Here is a 21,353-nt window from a genome sequence, read left to right on the forward strand (position 1 = left end):
GTGTGATTGCTGGATCTAATAGTAAGGTTATGTTCAGTTTTGTAAGAAACTGCCGAACTGTTTTCCAAAACGGCTGTACCGTTTTGCATTCCCACCAGCAATGAATCAGAATTCTTGTTGCTCCACATCTACGCCAGCATTTCATGTTGTCACTATTCTGGATTTTGGTCATTCTGATAGGTGCGTAGTGATATCTTGTTGTTTTAATTTCTATTTCCCTGATGATATACGATGTGAAGCATCTTTCACATGCTTATTTGCTATTTGTACATCTTTGCTGAGGTGTCTGTTCAAGTCTTTGGCCCTTTTCTTAATTAAGCTCTTTGTCTTATTGAGTTTTAAGAATTCTTTGTATATTGTGGACAATACTTTATCAGGCATGTCTTTTGCAAATATTTCCTCCATCTATGGCTTCTCTTCTTATTCTCTTGACAATGTCTTTCAGAGCAGAAGGTTTTAATTTTAATGAAATCCAGCTTATCAATTATTTCTTTCATGATTCATGCTTTTGGTGTTATATCTAAAAGGTCATTGCCAAACTAATGGTTTTACATTTTTTTTTTTTTTACATTTGTGTTTTACATTTAGGTCTGTGATCCATTTTGAGTTAATTTTTTGAAGGGTGCAAGGTCTGTGTCTAGCTTTTTTATTTATTTATTTATTTTTGCACATGGATGTCCAGTTGTTCCAGCACCATTTGCTGAAGAGAGTTTTCTTCATAGTATTGCCTTGTTCATTTGTCAATGATTAGTTGACTATATTTGTGTAGGTTTATTTCTGGGCTCTCTATTCTGTTCTATTGACCTGTTTGTCTACTCTCCTGCCAATACCACACTGACACTGACTTGATTACTGTAACTTTATAGTTGTCTTGAAGTCAGATAGTGTCAGTCCTCTGATTTTGTCCTTTCACACTAATATTGTGTAGGCTTTTCTGGGTCTTTTGCCTTTTGATATAAGCTTTAGAATCAGTTTGTTGATATCCACAAAATAACTTGCTGGGATTGTATTGAATCTCTAGATCAAGTTAAGAACTGATATCCCCCCCTCCTCTTTAATTCCCCACCCCCTGCCCACTTCCACCCCTGACCTATGGATGTTGCCATTTCTCCTTAAGAACTGGATCTCTGAAGGCAGGGTGCCTCCTCCCACACACTCTTAGCGTACACCCAGAGCCTGGTGCACCCAGGCCTGGTGCCCCCCAGGGCATGGCACTCCTGGCACTCGGGGGGCCTGGTGCACCTGAGGTATGTCCGTAGCTCCACCTGGGGCGCAAACCCAGAACCTTCTGTGTGTAAAGCAGACGTGCTAACCACTACACTATGGAGCTACCCCAAGAACTGGTATCTTGATAGTATTGTCTTCTTATTCATGGACATGAAATTTCTCTCCATTTATTTAGTTCTTTAATTTATTTTATCAGTTTTGTAGTTTTCCTCATATATATTTTGTACATGTTTTGATAGACTTATACCTAGTTCATTTTGGGGGGTGCTAACGTAAAAGGCATTGTTTTTACTTGCACTTGTTCATTGCTAGTATATAGGAAAGCAATTAACTTCTATAATTTAACTTTTTATCCTGCAACCTTGCTATAATCATTATTAGTTCCAGGAGGTTTTTTGTTTTGTTTTGTGATTCTTTTGGATTTTCTACATAGATGATCATGTCACCTATAAACAAAGACAATTTTATTTCTCCCTTCCCAATCTGTATACCTTTTATTGCTTTGTCTTATTGCATTAGCTAGGATTTGCAGTATGAAGCCGAAAAGGAGCACGGTGAGAGAGGAATCCTTGCTTTGTTCCTCATTTAGCAAGAATGCTCCTAGTATTTCACCATTAAGTACGATATTAGCTGTGCATTTTAGTAGTTATTCTTTATCAAGTTGAGGAAGTTCTCCTCTATTCCTACTTTACTGAGAATTTTTTTTTTTTTTATCATAAGTGGGTGTTGAATTTTGTCAAATGCTTTTTCTGCATCTATTGATAGGTTCAAGTCATTTTTCTTCTTGAGCTTGTTGTGATGGATTTTATTATTAGGTCTTTGACTGTTCAACCAACCTTGTATACCTGGCACAAATTTCACCTGGTTCTAATTGAACTTACAACTTTTAATACTAACAGTAAAATCAATATTTTAGGTTAGATTTGTGGGTTTAAAAATATTGTTTTTCACCAACCAAAAATCCCATCAACAGCTCCTAAAACTTCATACTTTCGAATTTAATGTATTTTAATATTAATATAATTTTTGCCATAAATTTCTTAGAGCACTCCTTCATACATTTTAAAGCTCTTAATTTATCAAAATGGTATTTGTATACTTTCAGAAATCCATCTTAGGTCTCTTAGTACCTATACATTCTCTCTCTCTACACACACACACACACACACACACACACACACACACATTTAGTACCAATCTTTTATAATTAGACTGGTATAAAAGTTATCTCAAAACAGGGTACAAAATGCCTTTGCATCTTCAAGTTCATCATACAGCAAAAGAGGGAGGAGAAAAAAAAAGTTAAGAAATGTAGATACACTGGTAGGTGTTTGGAAATTTTTTTTATTGTTACATTCCAAAGAGGACATAGGAAGAAAAAAAAGCCAGTTATCCAATAACTGTTAACACCTTTCAGAGGGCGGCACTCAGAACTCCAGTGCTAGTTCAACACTGCACATACTGGAGCTCCAACAGCTGCCTCTCAACCTGACCAGAAATGCTGACAAATGTATGTCATCAATCCAGAGAGTCTTGGGTTTAAAAGAAAATTTCCTTATTGCAAGTATCCAAGTCCTTAGGATTCATCCTTAAAGATATTAGAAGATGAGAAAGACCACACACCAAGACTATGTTTAGTCATTAGAGTAAACTAGCAAATGGCCAGTTTGTTCCAGGATGCATTGCATCAGACATCACAGTACTTGAAGAAAATCTGCATTTTGTGAAGAGCCACCAGGCATTTCAGATCTAGTTTACCATGAAGTACAGCCACAGGCCAACCATATACCTAGATAATATTGTCAGTGCAAAATTCAAAAGGAATAAGTTGGGGCTTTGATGAGGATGGCTATACTGCAAAATATAAATGAAACTTGAAAATAGAAAGTAAAGTCTATTTACAAAAGTTTGTTTAGTAAAGTGACTTGAGAAAAGTTATATCAAGCAGTTCCCACGTACCTCTCTCCTCCCCTGCCAAAGAAAAAAATACCTGAATTATCTTAAAAACCAAGTTAAAACTATGTGGTGAAAATGAGAGTGCTTGTTCCAGGTAAAGGACATCAAGATAATTTACAGGCAGACTTATTTTTATTTGTAAAAGTCACAAATAGGAAAAGGTTTATTGGCTGACTCTGAGGTGTGTGTTTTTAAAAATGTCTCTTAATATATTAACAAGAAAAAAAAATACCAAGCACATTTCTGTTTCAGGTTTTGAATTTTCCAGGAAGAGTTGGCAAAATCAACAGGGTATAAAAACAAAACCCAGGAAAACTCAGTCAATTTTTTTCCAGCTGTCTCATTGCTTTCTAGTTACCTTGAATTTAATTCTCAATTAGCTGAGGACAACATGACGGTCAAAGACGGATTTTCGCTGCTCTTGAACTTGAAGCTTCCAACGCTGCTGGGCATACTCTACCTTATTCAGCACATTGGCTCGACTGCGGGAGCGGGCCAGCACATCATGGGCATTTGCAAAAGGCTGGTGATCCTGAAAGTCCGGGAATAGAGAACATCAGAGATTAGGTATGATCAGTGTAAAACACACTCACTAAATAGTGGTTATTCAGCCACAGAAATAGAAGCAGTTGGACTTTTCAAAGATAGACCATCTATTTGACCAAGTACTCCTAAGCACTCAACTGCAGAATAGGTAGTTCAAGTAGCATACACGATGAGGAGTTATTTGTGAACTGTTCCCATGAGTCATCATTTCCAAAGACATTTCCCTTAAGAAGCAGAGACCAAGACAGAGACAGTGGTCATTTATGTTAAAGAGAAGCTCCTTTAAAGAGTAGGGGAAAGAAAATCTATTTTTATGTTAATATCTACATACTACAGACATAGAAAGTAGGACTTTTCCTTGCTTTATTAAATACTTTACATCTAATCTATGGCAGAGGAAAGACCTGTCTTTTAATATCCTAACTTCCCTTATATTGTTACTTGCAGGTGGGGCCACTTTACCCTGGGAGATGAATGGAGAGAATCTTACTTTGGTTTTAATCTCTACCTACACCCTCAACACATACACTAAATGGACTAGTTTCCAAAAGCTTTCTCATTTCTCCCCTCTTTCCCAATCTGTAATGAAAAGAGACATAGCTCAAGTGCTACAATTACCGTCTATTACCAAAGACAGTAAGGAATTACTTCTTCAGCATCTCTATTCAATAAAGACTTGAGTCTTTTATTGCTGAGCACGTAGTGCCTTTCATGTTAGTTGCTGCCTTAGGAAAGAGGTTATTGAAGGCTTATCCAGGTATCTGTATAGAAAACTAACCTATCTTGGTCAAAGTAAACCATTGCCACTGGTGTTTGTTGCCATTACACAGGAACCACGGTGCTAATCTATCTATGAATGAGATATAAACACAGCTGCTGCTAGATGACAAAAAGCATTCAATACTAATTCATTGCTTTTGTTTGCCTTTTCCTTGCTCTCTTATTCCCAAGCCCTGGTTAGCAAAGCTCTAAATGTTCCAAAGCAGGATCCAAGTCACAAGTCATATCTCTTAAACTAAACTTTGCCTCTAGGAAAGAAACAATATTGTTTTACTGTGCATGTTTGCAAAAGCTCTATTATATATCCAGGGCAGGAGTTCGCATGTCTATGGAAAGCTATACACAACCACACATAACTATATATACAATTATAACTATATGGCGTTATTATAATAACTGGTCTTTTTATACTAAGACATTCACACAGAGTTTTCTATAAAGGATCTTTCCCTGCCTACTTTACCAAAATTCCCTCAACTTTTCACTTTATTTAGGAAACAGCTTGTGCAAACCCCATTATTTTAAAAAAATTTTAAGCTACAAATGAAAATGATAAAAACAATTTCATCAAGTTAAAATGTTTCAAAGACATAAAAAACAAAGTGAGGAAAGAAGGCAAAAGTTGTTGGATTACTTGATTTCCCATAAGGGAATAAACTGATCCAAGGTCATCTCACAATTATAGCACAAACACCAAAGCTTAGCTCACCTAACCTTGACTTCATATCATATTGTCTAAACATACTGATCTTGTTCAGGTAGATTAAAATGACACTATAGAAATATGATGGCCTTGTATATAAAATATTATTACCATTCATTTGTTTTGACATAAACAAGACTAGGAAGAAGGATGTACTTTATCAGCAGAGCACCTCTCAATTTCATAGTCCTGTTATCTACTTTTCAAGGTAGGGGGAGAAAAAACTTAAAGAGCAAATTAAAGGACTAAACAAACCAGTAATCCTTTTGGTCTGTTCTCCACCTATCAGAACAAGATTGAACTAGTTGCTCATAGTCATGGATGCTGGGGGAAGGCAAATAGAGATTTACCCTTTTTATATGTTTGTTCTTTTTACACCTGATAAAATTACAAGAAATACAAAACATGTTTTAAAGTAATGCTTTGATAATAGCAATGATGTTTCATGGATATATGATATAGTAAATACTGTGACTGCTTGCAGTGAACTTCTTAACTATTTGTACTAATTCTCACTTGATTTAAAATGCTCTACAGCGAACAAAAGTGAAAAAAGAAAAAAAGAAAACAATTTAACCAGGAATCTAACAAAAGCATTTGTTAAAATGCTAATTAATGAAAAATCCTTATCTTGGGTAAGCAAAAATTGTAGAAATTTAAATTTAATTTCTTTTTGTACAGTGTTGTTACCATAAATTCACAACCCTGATCAGAAAACCTTTCACAGCTCTGGTCAGAAAACCTCTTCTGGCCACAGTCAGTTTAATGTATCCAAGAGTCAGCCAAGTATCTCAGAAACAATGTTTTCAAATGGCCAACTTACACATAGAATCGATTACTGGTGAACAAAAAGGTTAATAAGCACATGATCCTACCAGTCAAATGCCTTTCCTACATGTTTTTGTGTACACATTTGTGAATCCAATTCTTTTATGTTCTTTGTGTATTACATTGATATTGTCTATTCTTAAAATCAGGAACCAGATATTTAAAACTATAAGTGATGCAGTTTAAGTCGGGCTTTCTATGTGGCTTATAATGAAATGATTTATATGTCCTTTGACATATAACATTTTTATATGTGAGTAGTTCTCAGCTGGAGGTGATTTTACTCCCCAGGGACATTTGACAATGTCTGTGGACATTTTTTGTTGTTATGACTGGGATGGAGGATGCTGTTGGTTTTTAGTAAGTAGAGGTCAGGGATGCCGCTAAATATCCTACAATGAAGAGGACAGCCCCCTACGACAAAGAATTGGCCAACCCAAAATGTCAATACTGTAGAGGCTGAGAAAGCTGGTTAAATGTGAATTAACATGGGACTCTACTACTTCTAGTATACAACCTCCTGTCCTAGCTCTCTCACCCCATTAGTCCCATTATGCCTGGTTGTTGACCACATCAGATCTCCAGTCTTGACCTTTATCCCAGCCCATCATTCCCCTCCTGGAATTCTTCAAAAACAAATTAGTATTGCTTATTTGATTAAAAATAAAAAAGGTTGTCTATGGCTATGCCACCCTGAACATGCCCGATCTTGTCCAATCTCGAAAGCTAAGCAGGGTCGGGCCTGAATAGTACTTGGATGGGAGACCACCTAGAAAGACCAGGTGCTGTAGACATTAAAAATAAATAAAATAAAATAAAATAAGAAAGGTAAACACACTATTATTAGTCATTTCTTTTGCATGTCTGTTTTATTCATCTCTCTATTGCTAGCACCCAGCACAGTATCTGATAATAAAGTTACACGTTATGTATTGTATGAATTCATAAAAGAAGGGAAAAAAGGGGTAGAGATGTTTCTATGAAAGCTCTTGATGAAAAAAAAATGACATCTTGCCCCAAAAAGTTGAATATTCATAATTGTTATTCATGAGACAACAATGTGTTGATCAAAAAGCAGGATCTGTTTGCAGTTGTAACTCAAGCCATCCAGTCAGGATCCCCTTTCCCATCTTTTACCAACGGATCCACAAAAACCATTCCAAAATAAAAGGACTTTTGACTATGGTTGGCAAGTGTTTACCCTGGTTTTAGCTTTTGGAATTGGTTCTTAAACTCTGTTGAATTTCATCCACTTTAAGTAACATAGTTCAAGAAGTAATCCAAAATAAAAAGTAATTTCTAAAAAAATTATGTATGTATGTATGTGTGTATGTAGGTAGGTAGGTAGTAGTGGAAAATTCAGAAACCTGCCCAAACAGGCTAATGACAAAACAAACAATATAATTCTCTCAGCTATACTAAAGAACAAATTTATGGACCACGTCAATTTCTGGACATTTCTTAATAACGTAATGTTAGCACAACAAGGAGACCATAAAACTATTTATACACTAATTATACCAACTACATGAACAAATATAAATGTGAGTTTTATTTTTCTCTAGTGTTAAAGATCACAACATTTTTTTGAAAGAAGAATAACAGAAAATATAAAACAACAGCAGGTTATCAAGCTGCATTTCATTAGAAAAGACAATTGCAGTCTTCATGCTTCCCTTCACTAAAGCCTCTTTACTGTCTATGGTATTTGGTGATCCTGACAGGAAAGATGCTCAGTCAGGAGCTTAGGAAGAAAACTATCTCAGATGCTTTTCTCAATGTAAACAAGGTAAGGCAATGGACATTGTGCCCTTCATACTGAAGGGCAAGGCCTTGTACAGCACACTCACCAAGGATCATCAGTTGAACCACCATACTTATGGCTCTACAGAGCAATTTCCTCAAAAAGAAACATATACTAAAATTAGAACTGTCTTTAGCTTCTCTAGATGAGGGTCTGCTCCAGCACATGAACATCTCTATGTGACTATTTTTCACTTGCACTTTATATCAGATGACAGAGACCATGAAGAGCTAGGGCATGCTGAAAACTTACCCCAACGTCATCATCACTCTGTATTAATTGTGAGTGTCCAAATAGGCGTCTCTTCAGTATGGGCTCAACCAGAGTGAGATACACCATGTACAGAAGTAGAAGGCCCAAAATGGATAGATAAATTATAATGGTAACCTAAAGGAAATTGAAAATAAGTTACATCTCTGTTCAAGCCAAGAAATCAGAATTTTGTATAATAATAGTAAAGCCACAGTGAAGACTGATCTATCTGTTAAGCATAAAGGATTTCTATACACACCAGATTTCTATACACACCAAACCCAATTCTTCACCAAGATATTAAAGAAAACGCAGAAAGAAAGCATTTTGTCTTTGGGATTTTTTTGTGAGTCTTCAAAACTCTGTCTCCACTTACTGCTAATCATTTGTCACCACTGCTAGCACAGCAGTTTTCTTTCTCACTTGAATACAGTGTCCTAGATTCAGCAGCACTGCTGTCAAGACCAATTAAAGGAACCCTGATAAAATGTAATTTAGTTGAAGTTCAACAGAATACTCTTTTAGATCAATTTAGATATACAAAAATGTTTTATGCCAGTGATTTCCTTGAGATTTTAATTTGTGTGTTGAGAGCCACTACAATGGCTATAATTAAGTCAGACAATACCAAATGCTAGTGAGAATGTGGAGAAACCGAATCCTCATATGTTGCTGGAGGGAACGTCAAATGGTACAACCATTTTGGAAAACAATCCGGCAGTCTTTTATTTTTTTATTTTTATTATTATTTTTCTTTCCTTGCCTACCCCTGGCAGTCTTTTAAAAGTTAAACATAAACTTACCTCTTTAAGGAATCTACACAAGAGAAAGGAAAACATATCCACACAAAGACATGTACACAGATATTCATGACAGCACTATTCCTAATAGTAAAAATCTGGAAATAATCCAAATATCCATCAACTGATGAATGGATAAATAAAATGTGGTATAATTAAGTACTGACACATGCTACAACATGTATAAACCTCAAAAACATCTTAAGTGAAAGAAACTAGTCACAGAAGACCAAATATTGCATGATTCCATTTATATGAAATGTCCAGACCTGTAGAGATGCAAAGCAGAACAGTAATTGTCTAAGGCTGGGAGGAGGAATGGGATTAACTATAAATGGGCATGAGGGATTTTTTGGGGTGATGGGAATGTTCTAAAACTGGATTTAAAAAAAATTGGTTCTAAATTTGCTAAAATTTATTGAATTGTACACTTACTATGAGTGACTTTTAGGGTTTGTAAAGTGTACATCAAAGATTCTATTTAAAATAAAGTACAGTGAGATTTCCCTATAGGATAGCACCCTGCTGGTGCACGAGCTCTCCCACAGGGTCAATCACAACAGAAATCTTTGTAACTGTTACAGCTGACCACCCCATATTCTCCGTGAGGCCTCTTTTTGGGAAAGGAATGGGAAGCTCCATACAAAAAAAGAAAAAAACTGGGAGAAGAACCATTAGCCACTACAATAAAGTAACAGAACTCATTAGAGGTCCAAATGGTGATAAAAGTGATCTACATTCTATTTCATATAGCAAATAAAGAAAAGAAATCTTAAAATCTAGAAATGTTTCTAGAATAGTCACTAAATAATTTTTTCTAAAGGTTGAGAGGACAGAAAAGAAGAGAGCCTGATCGCATTTTTCTCTCACTAGCCTTTGGCATACATGACCCACAGAGAAGCTGGGATATTTTTCTGGGACATGCTAATTACACACGGGGCATTTTTTGTGCTGTTTCACATATACCTATCTAACATATCCTAATTAATCCACAAAGCATCTCAATGATGCAGGCAGAGAGCAGGCCCACTGTTCCTTTTGGGGTGGGGGTTGGAGATGAGGAAGAAGAGGGTAAAGGGGAATGGTGGGGAAGAGCAATAGTTTAGGTAATGAAAACAGAATTCAGATGTCCAAAATTTTCTTTCTTCTCTCCACACCATCGAGAAATATTCTAGAAGCAAAAGAGATGGATTTTTTTTTACCTTGATTGTTACAGAGCTTCTTTCTTCATACTTGCATTCACAACGCAGACAGTATGCTTCTACATCAGGCCCCCGCACAGGCATGGGCTCCACAACATGAAGGCAATCGCTGAAAAGACAAACGTAAGATATTGCTTAAGTCTAGCTGGATTTTCTATTCACACTGATCAAAACTTTCCTGAAATCTAGAGTAATCACTGAACTTACTCAATGACAGAATATAGGGAACAAAAAATAAGGAAAGTGACACTGTTTCCTCTCTTACTATCAGCAATTTGGTAAGATTTAAAAACCATAAAGACATATACATAGTAACTATTCTCAAAGGTGCTACTGTTAGCAGTTTAAAATCACCTGAAAAATCCCAAATGGGATTAAAAACTACTTAGCAGATCATGTCCTGTTCAGATTTGTTCAGTTACCAAGCAAAACTGCTTTAAATGGTTTAAAGTGACCTGGGGCACTGTTCAAATATGAGATTATCTCTTCTGTGAATTAACATCATTCTTAACTGCCACAGTGTGGTATACGAATGGCTAATAAAACTTAACAGCTGGTAAATTCTCAAATTCTGAAACCTGAACACTCAAAGCTACAGTAAGAAAGTTACTTTTCAAATCTATTGAAAAGGCATGGAGGAGGAGGATTAGGACAAAGAAAATATTTTAAAATGAAAAAATTACTTTGGAATATATAAAAAAATAATAAAAGGCTGAATATTTTATTGTTGGATGTTGTTTGTTTATTTTTCCCCATTTTTCGGGCTACTTATTTATGGCTTATGAAAAACCAATTCTATCAGAAAAATCTTTTCCCAGAAATCTGTCAATTCTAGGAAATGATTATTACTCTCCCCAGAGCCTACGACTCTGATCACCTTCAGCTAAAGCAGGCAAAGCTTTCCTGTCCTCCAGCCAGATGCTGAGCAATTTTCTTCCCTTTTGTCATCTCTCTCTTAAGCATTTCCAGCTGCTACAGGAACTCTGCTATAGTAGCTTCTTGTCTCGCTCTGTCCATCCTTCTTGGGAACACCCAATGCTCTAGGCTGATTCTTTCCCTTTGCCCAATCAAAACACATTTTTGTGTTCCACTCCCTCTAAGCCATGGCATAAGAAGAAAACCCAAAATGGCATAAATGATAAATGTTCAATCAGTTATATTTAACAGGTAATATACTTTAAACAAAGGTAGTATATAATGAAAAAATAAGTCTCCACTGGTAGAATTTCGAATAAGAGTTAGGTCCTACAACATACAAGTGTGTGATATCTGTTCCGAACATATAGAAGACCAGAGTGTATCCAGCTGGATGCAGGCATAAAATGGGCTGAGGAAGCTAAATCCCATTACAGAAGTATCTATCTCAGAATCAGAGCTCATCCAGCCCAACACTCTCAGAGAGGTCATCTGCACAGATCACGAAATAAATTAGTTAAAAGGACCAGAATCTAAGGCTCCTGCCTTCTACATCAGCCAGTCTGTATCTCTCTGAAATACACAGGAATATGAGACATTTCCTATTTTGATTCCTCTTTCAACTTTAGAAGCCTTAGTCAAAACACCTAGGAACACTTGGAAATCTAACTGTTGAGTACTGAGTGTTTATTCTGAAGTAAAAATACCGTTTAATAATGAATAAATACTGAGAACTGTGTAAAAAGTTGTGCAGGGTGGGAGAGGAAGCAGGAACGTTGGTTCTCACAGGCCATTAATTAAACAGAACCCAGAGAACTCAATCACTTTAGGACTAGGCAATATCTCCCCCTAGTGCCAACATTAGGACATTACCGTCTTTAAATAACACCAACACAAACCAGAGAACTCAAACTTTAAGTTACACAGCGGAAGTCAATAAAGAAGTAAAGCTAACAATTGGAAAAAATGGAGGCCAGAAGGTAAAAATATATCTAGGGCCAGATAGATATTGGAGGCCTCGTAAAGCCATAACACCGTGACTAATCATAACTTGCCTACCCTTCTGCTAGTTACAAACTTTCAGTGATGACTGGGAACCTATCCTCAGTAAAAGGCCAAGCGCAGGAAGGAAGCAAGGGAGAGAGGGAAGAAAAGTCCAAAACAAGACTTTTTTTCAACTGTTTATTTTCAAAGCTCCCTCTTTTGACCAGTAACCAAGGATGAATGACATATGGTTCTGTCTGAACCTGGAATAACAAAGTCGGTGAAAAGATTAGTGCTAAACAGTGAGTTCATTTGCCAAATAATAGGCATCATATTCTATTACTGATAATAGAATAAACTGTAAGTGCTCAATATATTTGGAAAATTTGTAGAAATAACAGTTGATAGCTGGTCACGGGGAGGGGAGCACGGCATAGGGAATGCAGTCAGCAGTAACGTAATGGCTAGGTATAGAGCCAGAGGAAAGAAAGAACAATCAGGGGGATCATTTCGTACACTGTATAAATGTCTAACCAATGTACTGTATACTCGAAACTAATAATAAAATAAAATTTTTAAAAATCTGAAAAAATAACTTAAAAACTTATTTCAGCTTTCTTGTATCATATAAAGTAACCTGTAATAATATAAAACCTGTAAGATATAAGATAAAACCTGCTGATATAAAACCTGTAATCACTTTGTAATATTAGACAGTTTAAGTGGAAGCTCACAAGACGTTATCAAAGATACAATTATCAGAAGTTATCAGACTGAAACAAGATGGGAATAGACGATAACATCAGAAAAATGAAACATGCTCGAAGACTGCCTTTTCTTTTTCAAAGTCAGCTTGGAATATCATAACTGAATGAATTTAATTTTGCTTTCAAACTTTTACAGGCTGTTTAGCTGTGAAATCAAATACATGTGAAAGTATGGAGTATTTGGGACTATTTTTTTTCTATGCCTATCCTTGTAATCTTCTGCCATGGTTACTGCTACAAACCATAAAACATTACAATTCCATGGGAAGAAGCCCATCCATCCTGCTACAATACATCTGCTTCCCAACCATTTTATGGCACATGTAGAAAAACTATCATTTATAAGGTCCACTGAGATATACAGAGAAGGCTGCTGGTGACTAGCCAGTCAAAATTGCAATCATCACAGGCCTTCCTGATTATCCCAAATCTGAATGGATCAGTATCTTAGCACATCTATAACCTATTCATGACACACCAATTGGGAAATTCTCATACACGTGACTCATTCCTATTTCTTCCTGAGCCTTCTGACACTTTCAAACATAGTCTTCTATACTTGGCAATACATCATCGAAACATGGAAGTTGTAAAAATTATAGCACAGATAAATGAGACTTGCTTACCCACTGAAAAGCAAGAGGGAGGACCAAAATTTAAGGGGGCACAGGAAAGTAGCTATGGGTAGTTTAGGTGGCACAAACTCAGCCCCATTCCCATAGAAAACCCTCTCTATCTGGAATTGAGTGTTTTGCTATATTCCTTTATGCTTACCATCATGCACTCAGGGCCTCTCCCTTTTTCCAATCAGAAATGGAATTTGATACTTTTGCTTAAAAGAATACTTAAAAAGAAAACAACACATCGGATGAACATTCTGGGCTAATAGTGATGACAACAGAAAGAAATCTGACAAGTAATTCAGTAATCTAGAATACTTACCAATCTTTTTGGGTTATGTTCTTATTATAAATATGCCCGGGATTATCTTTATAGGGAGGACAAATACATTTACATCGGACATCCTCGCAATTCTGTAACCAAAAAGTATAGCTTGTTGACAGTTGTATCATCAATATTTTAAAAAACTGCACCATATACATTTTGCTATGCATCCCCTGCCAAATATTCTAAAACCATTCACTTAAAACTTTAACTTTGAGAGATACAAGTTTTTAAAAGCCACAAGTTCTTTTTGGTAATACTACTAAATCATTATACATTACATAAAATCATTTTGAAGTAATTCCTAGTACATGATCTGTGACTTATTAATCAGGTTTATGGGTCTGGGGACAATCAAATTGTACCAACATCACCATCTACCAGCCAGTAGAAAGACGTAGTAGATGGATAGCTGTGCCTGCAAATAAGAATGCAGATTATAAAAGGATGGGGGATGAATCATACTGAAAATTACTCAAAAAACAAGTCACAATTCTTTTGTACACCATCCTTCCACCCTTTAGTAGAAACGTATTGATGCGGATAAAGGCGTTGGCCCAGAGTCCTATAGAAGGGATGAAGTTTTAGAGGCACTCAGCTACAATTAGAAAGAAAGTATATAAGGGAAATAGCTTGAATTTAGCTGAGATCGATTTGGTCTACCCTTCGCAGGAAACTTTGCTTCTAATCCTTGGTAGACAGGGAGGACAACTACCAATAAAGTAAATTTCAAGAGGTGGAGGAGGTGACTAATAAATGAATAAAGGGAGTAGGAGATGCTTCCTCAGCAAAGGGGGATTTTTCTGAGAAGGCAGTCATTCATTAGTCCTCAGAGGACCAGGTGCTCTGCTCCTAAATATGGTGGTATGTCTGGCAGAACTATTATTGACAATTCATTCACTCATTCAGCAACCACTTAATGAGAATTTGCTCAGTGCCAGAACCTGTGCTCAATGAGGTGGATTCAGATAAGTGTGCGACATGATTCCTGCAAGTAATTTAGGACACACCCTAGTAGAGGAGACTGACAAATAAATACATGATTACAATACACTACCTAAAGTGGAGACAGGAGATATGCATAGGGTGCCAGCAGTTTTGAAAGCCAGGAGACTTGCTGCTGTTCCTATTTCTTGTGAGAGGTAGGGAAGATTTCAAAAAAAATCCCTGATCAAGAACTCCTGATCAAATCCCCCTGATCTGTCTGTAACCTTTCTCAACCTCTATATTTAAAAATATTATAAAACTCCTATTTAAAAAAAAAAAATGCAAATGTCATTCTGTTGTCCCATCACATGTATGTGAATTTCGTCTGTTTTCCCCAGTAAGCCAGCTAGCTCATCAAGCAGGAAGCACAAGTGTGTATGGAGTCAGGGCAGGTCTATAAGGTAGGGGCATGAAGGCGGCTGCATGAGACTATAAGAGCCAAGAAATGGAGCAGGGGAGAAGGCCACAACTCACCTCTCCTGCAGTTTGGATCCTCCCTTCCCATTAAATTATCATTTAAAGAGAAAACAAGAAAGGGGCCAAGAGGTCCTGGAGACCATTAGGTGAGGATATTAGGCTGGTGAGAGGGACTCTGTAGGTTCAATTGGGAAGGCAGGCTGCCAGGAGGGCAAGTTCCCGCAATGGGAAGGGAATCTGCACAAGGATGAGTTGAGATGAGTTAGTCCTTAGAGGCAAGACTTCTGTGAGATGGGGGCTTTCTATCATTTTGGTTTGGAAAATAGGGGCAGGGTGGTGGTCTGTGAGGCTGGTGGAGGGTGGTGCTTAAGGGTAGAAAGTTTAAGTTTAAGGCTCCCAGAACTGTCAAGGTTGTACAGTTTGAGGTGGGTGCTGTCAGGGCTGGGAAGGAAAATGCCAAGGAGATGCAGGAGCTGCTGTCCAGGCTGTGGGCACTGTCAGGGTTGGGTGGAGCTGCGGGCTCCAGGGAGGTATCAGGGCGGGAAAGAAGAGAGTACAGTCTGAGCTGGGGGTGGGGGTCGGGGAGGTGGCGGTCAGACTGTAAGGGTAAGAGGGCCAGAGTGCCATCAGACAGACAGTCTGGAGGGTGATGGGTGGGGATTACCAGGGCTGTGAAGCCAGGGGTCGGGCTGTCAGAGCTGGGAGAGCAATGGGGGTGGGGAGCATATTGACAGACCCCCGCCAGGCCAGAGGCAGGGGAGGAGCTCCTGTCTGGAGCCCTGGCTGGGCTGGACTCACCTTGGCGGCATCTGACAGCTGCACCAGCAGCAGCACCGACAACGCCAGGCAGGACAGGCTGAGCAAGGAGCCAAGACGAAGGAGGCCTCCCCACGGGGTCGCCATCGCTGCGAGACCCAGCAGCCCACACAGCTCGGAGACCCCCCCGAGATCTGCTCCCGACTGGGCTCGAGCTCCGGCTCCGGCTCCTCCGCAAGTACTTCCGCCTAGGCCTTCGCGTCACGGGTCGCGTGGGGTCAACTATGAAAAGCGTCCGCCCCGGAAACGGTTCCCGGTGCGAAGGGCCCGAGGTTGCGCGGTGCCGGTGCAGCCAGGCCTACGCTCGGCCGGGGCACTGAAGCGGGCTCTCTCGGGCGGTCAGCCTCGGTTATGGGGTTGGTCGAGCCATCCCTTCTCGGGAAGCCCATCCCAGTCAGAGTCGGGGGTCGTCTTCGGCACTTTGGGTACTAACCTGCCACCTGCGCGCGTCCGGGATGCCATTCCCGGCACAGTCTCTGTGAGCTGCCTTTGCAGGTGTAGTCTCCGCTCGGGGCTCCCCGCTTGCCTCCTGCGGGGGTCTGGCTGCCTTGGTCCAACGTGCCAGGAACCAGACCACAGCGGTGGGGCCGGCCTGGGCCAGGTTGGACTCGGGAAGGAGTGGAGTTGGCGAAAGTACCGCCGTAGTAGCCTTTTCTGCCGGGACTCCAGAAGGTGGGGGATGGCAGCACTACAGTCCTATTCAGGGGCGGCTGGCCCCCAAAGTCAGGGGGAAGCGCTGACCCATGAGTGTGGATCATCCTCTGCAGGGAATTTAGGAGATGGCGCAGTGTCTCTAAAATATTTTTCAGTTAGTGGAGACGGAGGCGGGAGACGGGCGGCGGTAGTGGGAAGAATACGGGGCTCATCACACATCCACTACGGATTTGCTGAATGACCTTGGGCAAAACACTTCACCTTTCTGGGCCTCTGGTTCTTGGCTCAATATGAGATTGAAATCTTTTTCTATGAATTTCAAATTCTGCTCCCATGGAATACCTGTGTTTCTTTCATAAACATTTTTTTAAAGGTGATCTTCTAGTTTGTGGAAAAGTTTTAATTAAGAGACTGCATTTTCTCCCATGTTTGTAGTTAATGCTAGAATCTAACAGAGAAAGGTGTCTGATAGTGCACCAAATATACTTAGCCCCTTTCAATCCTAAGTGGCAAGTGGTGCCCAGTCCCAACTAGAACCAGAGGGGTATGACTAGAAAACCTTTCACCAAGGCCCCTCCAGGCTGCCCTATGAAGATGTCATAACGTTCCTGAAATATCAAGTCTTTATAGTGGGTGTTCTGCTGGCCAGAGGACAAACTAGGATCAAATGTGTCTATGAGGCACTGTGGATCTGTGATTGCTAAAAGTTAACTTATCAGCAAGTTTGGGATCAATTTGGGGTTAATTGACTAGGTCTGGCATCTAAAGGGAGTGCTCACTCTGGCTGGAACCTCATAGGCCACCTTTTCCTTCTTCAGAATTGTTCTCAGGGCCTTGATGGGGGTACAGAGGCTTAGAGGAAATATATAGTAATGCCTGACAGGCCCCATCTGTTTAATGAAGAAACACCAAGTACACTCACTCAAGTCTAGGAAGAATTTTAGAGTTACACTGTCCAATAGAGTAGGCACTAGCCATATGTGGCAATCGAGCACTTGAAATAAGGCTAGTCTAAATTGAGATATGCTGTAAGTGTAAAATATACATGGATTTCAAAGACTTTGTATGAGAAAAAAATGTTTTTATATTAAAGTTGAAATATTTTGGATACATTGGGTTAAATAAAATACATTATTAAAAATGTCGCTTGTTCTTAAATATAGCTATTAGAAATTTTAATATTTATATTAGGCATTGCTGTTCTAGAATACAGAATGTGGCTGCCATGAGTGGAGTGTGACTATGAGATGGTTTCCTCACTGGAGACTGAATGAAGAGGCCTGGGTAAGGAGAGGGATGACAGGAAACAACTGGCACAACTAGAGCCAAGGATTTGGGGGAGGTATAAGTCCGTCAAAAAAAAAAAAAAAAAAGAATGTTATTTTAGCTGATGCAATGAAGTGGAGGAGTCAATTCCTCTTGTTTTGCCCTGCTTATACCCAGATAACTCTTACTTTTCTCTCAAGTCAGGGGTTTTCTAAGCTAGAAAGAGTTCCCTGATTTAAGTGTACTCCCTTCTGTGTTTGTGTAGACCTCTTTCCTAATTTACCCCATTATGGTAAAACTGTGTTTTCATGTCTGCCTCTATGTTACCAACCTCTACCAAAATATTTGGAACTCTTTGAAAGTAGGGACCTTGCCTATTATTTTTGTACCTGGAGACTAGGATATAGTAAAAACCAGTGAATGTTTGTGGAGACCTGGAAAAGGGAAATGGAGAGGCTCCTCTAGTCATTCTTAAAGAATCAGGTACCTACTTGAATCCTTACTTAATTCCTTTCTGACCACAAGAGGGCAAAGCTGAGATGCCCAAAGTATAGATGGGATTTGGGGCACCACGATAGACAGGAAAGGGGAGATTTCTTACCTCGGCTCTTCCTAGATCTTTGGGTCACATTGTTCTGTTTACAGGCAAGGCTGACCTTAGTCAGTGCCCACTCTACCCCTCCCGTTTCTCTGCTCCCTTGAGACTAGGCTTCCCTACTTTATTACTTTTAAGGAGTAACACAGGCTCAAGTGCACCTTCTCACTGGACCTGGGCCCTCTCACTTCTTCGTGAGGCCTGAAACACTCCCTGGTGGGGGATGGTCAGGAGAGTAAGAAGAGCCTTCTCTAAATTTAAGTGTGGAAGTCAGAAGGTTAGGAAGTGACAATTTATGTATCTGGGATAAAGGTTTTGCCAGCTCTGTCTGCAGTCCCCCACCCCCTTTCCCTTCCAGTGATCAAATAGCTTTCTGGATGCTTCTTTCATATTTCTCCACCCTATCCTTTCTGATCTACTCAGCACTTTTCCCATACTGGTCCAGGAGAACAGATGGAGTCATGCACAGCATCAATGATGGTGGTTTCCTTGATTGTGCCTCTAGTGGTTATGGCAGGAGACACAGAGTTCTTCCAGTTATTTCTAAGTGTATCTGGGATTATCCTATATGATGAGCCCTCTCTTTTACCCTGTGCACCACCAAGATGCTCCCTCCTACTTGGCCCCTTTAGATTTTCTGTTTGCTGCTGCCTATAAAGCCGCAGAAGTGTGCCACACCATCAGTTGCTGGTGCCCACCATAATGACAACGATGTATAAGGCCAGAATATCTCTGTTACTAGAAATTCTGGTGTCCCTATTGCTAACAAGTTACTGCAGTTCCTAAAATAACAAAGCAACACAAGTTTAGTACCAAAGGAGAGAATTTTTAAAGTTTCATTCAGATAGGTGTAAACCAGTATTGCTGGTTTCCCAATGTCTTAAGGAAATACTTAAAAAAAAAAAAACAGTCTGTCCTTTCTGACCACTAAGATTTTCAAATAAATGAAACGCTACATTATTTGTATTCATTTTAATTCTTACCAGTATAGTTTTAAAAAATCAAATAGTATTTCACAGCAGACCCTGCCCCAGTCCTCTATACTCTCAATTTCTACTCTCCAGAGACATTTTTTTTTCTTTTAGCTATCTTTTCTGGAATTTATCTCCATATTTCTTTACATCCTTATAGTATTAATTCTTGACTTTTCAGTTTGGTCTATCACTTTACTTCTTGCTATAGGAAATAAACTATTTATATTTTAATGCCCTCTCATAAACACATGTATTATTTCTTCATTCTCCATCCCTCAATATATCTATTTCACTTTGCTTAGGTAAATCACTGTTCATTTATTATGACTGTACATATTATTCATAGTTGATATAATTAGCATAATATTACTTTTTTTAATTGAAGTTAACTATTGTACAGCATTTGGGTATTATGCTATGGTAACGCAATAACAGAAGAAAAAGCTGAATATCTGTGTACAGATGCCAATTACAGGGTAGACGTGGGAATGGTGAATGTTCTTATTATTTCATGAACGAAGTAGAAAACAAGGTCATCATCTGAGAGTGAGAATGGGGACAGAGGCATTACAGACATGTATGACTGGCTTGCTCTTCCCAGGATGCTGCTCAGTCCCTCAAACACATAGGCTCCAAATGCTCCACCTTACAGGCTTCTGGTATACGTGGACAGATATGAATCCCAATGATGGAGTCAATTTAGGCTGATGCTGAGATTCCCACCCTATTTTTCCTTCCCTTTTGATTGTCGCTCTTCAATTCCTGTCCTTCCCCTCACCCCTTCCTTGCTGATACTGAGCCTATTTCTGAAATTCTGCACACCTGGATCCTCCTCTCTGGCTGCCCTTATTCAGACCTTAGAAGAGGCCCTTTTCACACACCCCTGTGGTATAATTGGTCTTTATGAAACCTGTTCACTTTAATATACTTTCTATTCCCCAATCGATTCCTATATATCACAGAGAAACTATTATGAATTCAGACGTGGGGGACAGTCTCTACAGAACCTTCAAGACAGAGTAATTGCTTCCTCAAATGGTCAGTCCCAGCACCAAATTCTCAGGTCCTTACCCATTTTCAAAATAAGATGAGAACCACTGTAGCAGCTCCCTCAAGTACAGGGTCATCCAGTATATCCAAAGTGTCCAGCATTTCATAACAGAATCCCAAAATATCCCATGTTAGTTTGCCAAATGGTGAAAGTAAAGTTAAATTCCTGTTATCCAGGCTTACAGTTGAAATTATATCCTGACTCCCTTTGCCCTCCAAGTCTCTCCTCTGGCAAATACAAGTATCTCTACTAGATCAATTACACTCCCCTCCCCAACCTACTTCTTCTGTTCAGGCAATTGGCAGGGATTGAGTATGTCAACATTGAAGTATGTGGGTCCCCTGGAGAGTTAATCACGAATTGGGAGGCTACTCAGGTCCAGCAAAAGCAATGCCAGGATTGAATTCCTGCCCCCGCCCCGATTTTGGTGGCTGGGATTTGTTGGTTAGGGGCATATGTCTAGGAAAGAGTGTGACAAAGGTGCTGCAAAGAAATAACAAGGCATGTAGTCGTCAGGCTGCTGGAGCCTTTGGACAATTTACTAACTAAAAACAGGTAAAGACCCAGATTTTTCTATGTCTGGTCAGGCATCTGACAGCCCCAGTCTTCCAGAACAATTATTTGGTTAGTGAATTCAAAGTATTTGACTGCATTGAGTGAGATTATGATACCCTAAGCTCAGATTGCCCCAACTTTCTATTACAAAATTGGAAAATCACTGACTGATTCTCAGAGGCCAAAAAGACCCTTAAATAAAAAGGTCTTTGATGAGACCATTTGTAAGGACTGCGGTCAACAAGAAACTACATTTGATTCACAGTGTCATTTAACAAAGATTTCCTAGAATCAAAGAATTTTGTCATTACAAATGACTTCGTAGGTCT

The 21,353-nt window shown here is 39.1% G+C and overlaps 1 protein-coding gene and 1 pseudogene across 1 annotated transcript; one reads left to right on the plus strand and one right to left on the minus strand.

The window, feature by feature from the left end:
• Positions 1 to 2,551: 2,551 nt before the first annotated feature.
• On the minus strand, positions 2,552 to 16,124 carry TMEM9B (TMEM9 domain family member B). The gene is made up of 5 exons (XM_016147372.2): positions 15,912 to 16,124; positions 13,707 to 13,798; positions 10,099 to 10,207; positions 8,097 to 8,231; positions 2,552 to 3,715 (listed from the first exon to the last, which is right to left on the minus strand). Exons 1-5 carry the CDS (start codon positions 16,014 to 16,016, stop codon positions 3,560 to 3,562), a joined length of 597 nt encoding a protein of 198 aa, XP_016002858.1. The 5' UTR covers positions 16,017 to 16,124; the 3' UTR covers positions 2,552 to 3,559.
• On the plus strand, positions 6,716 to 6,834 carry LOC118603374 (annotated as a pseudogene).
• Positions 16,125 to 21,353: the final 5,229 nt, after the last annotated feature.

This window comes from Rousettus aegyptiacus, unplaced genomic scaffold (genome assembly GCF_014176215.1).
Source record: "Rousettus aegyptiacus isolate mRouAeg1 unplaced genomic scaffold, mRouAeg1.p scaffold_m13_p_5, whole genome shotgun sequence".
Taxonomy (NCBI): Eukaryota; Metazoa; Chordata; class Mammalia; order Chiroptera; family Pteropodidae; genus Rousettus; species Rousettus aegyptiacus.

Coding starts and splice junctions, on each gene's coding strand:
- TMEM9B (XM_016147372.2), bottom strand. CDS start 16,016: ATGGCGACCCCGTGGGGAGGCCTCCTTCGTCTTGGCTCCTTGCTCAGC. Junction 13,799..15,911: donor AGCTGTCAGATGCCGCCAAG/GTGAGTCCAGCC, acceptor TTTTGGTTACAG/AATTGCGAGGATGTCCGATG. Junction 3,716..8,096: donor AGAGTGATGATGACGTTGGG/GTAAGTTTTCAG, acceptor CCGGACTTTCAG/GATCACCAGCCTTTTGCAAA.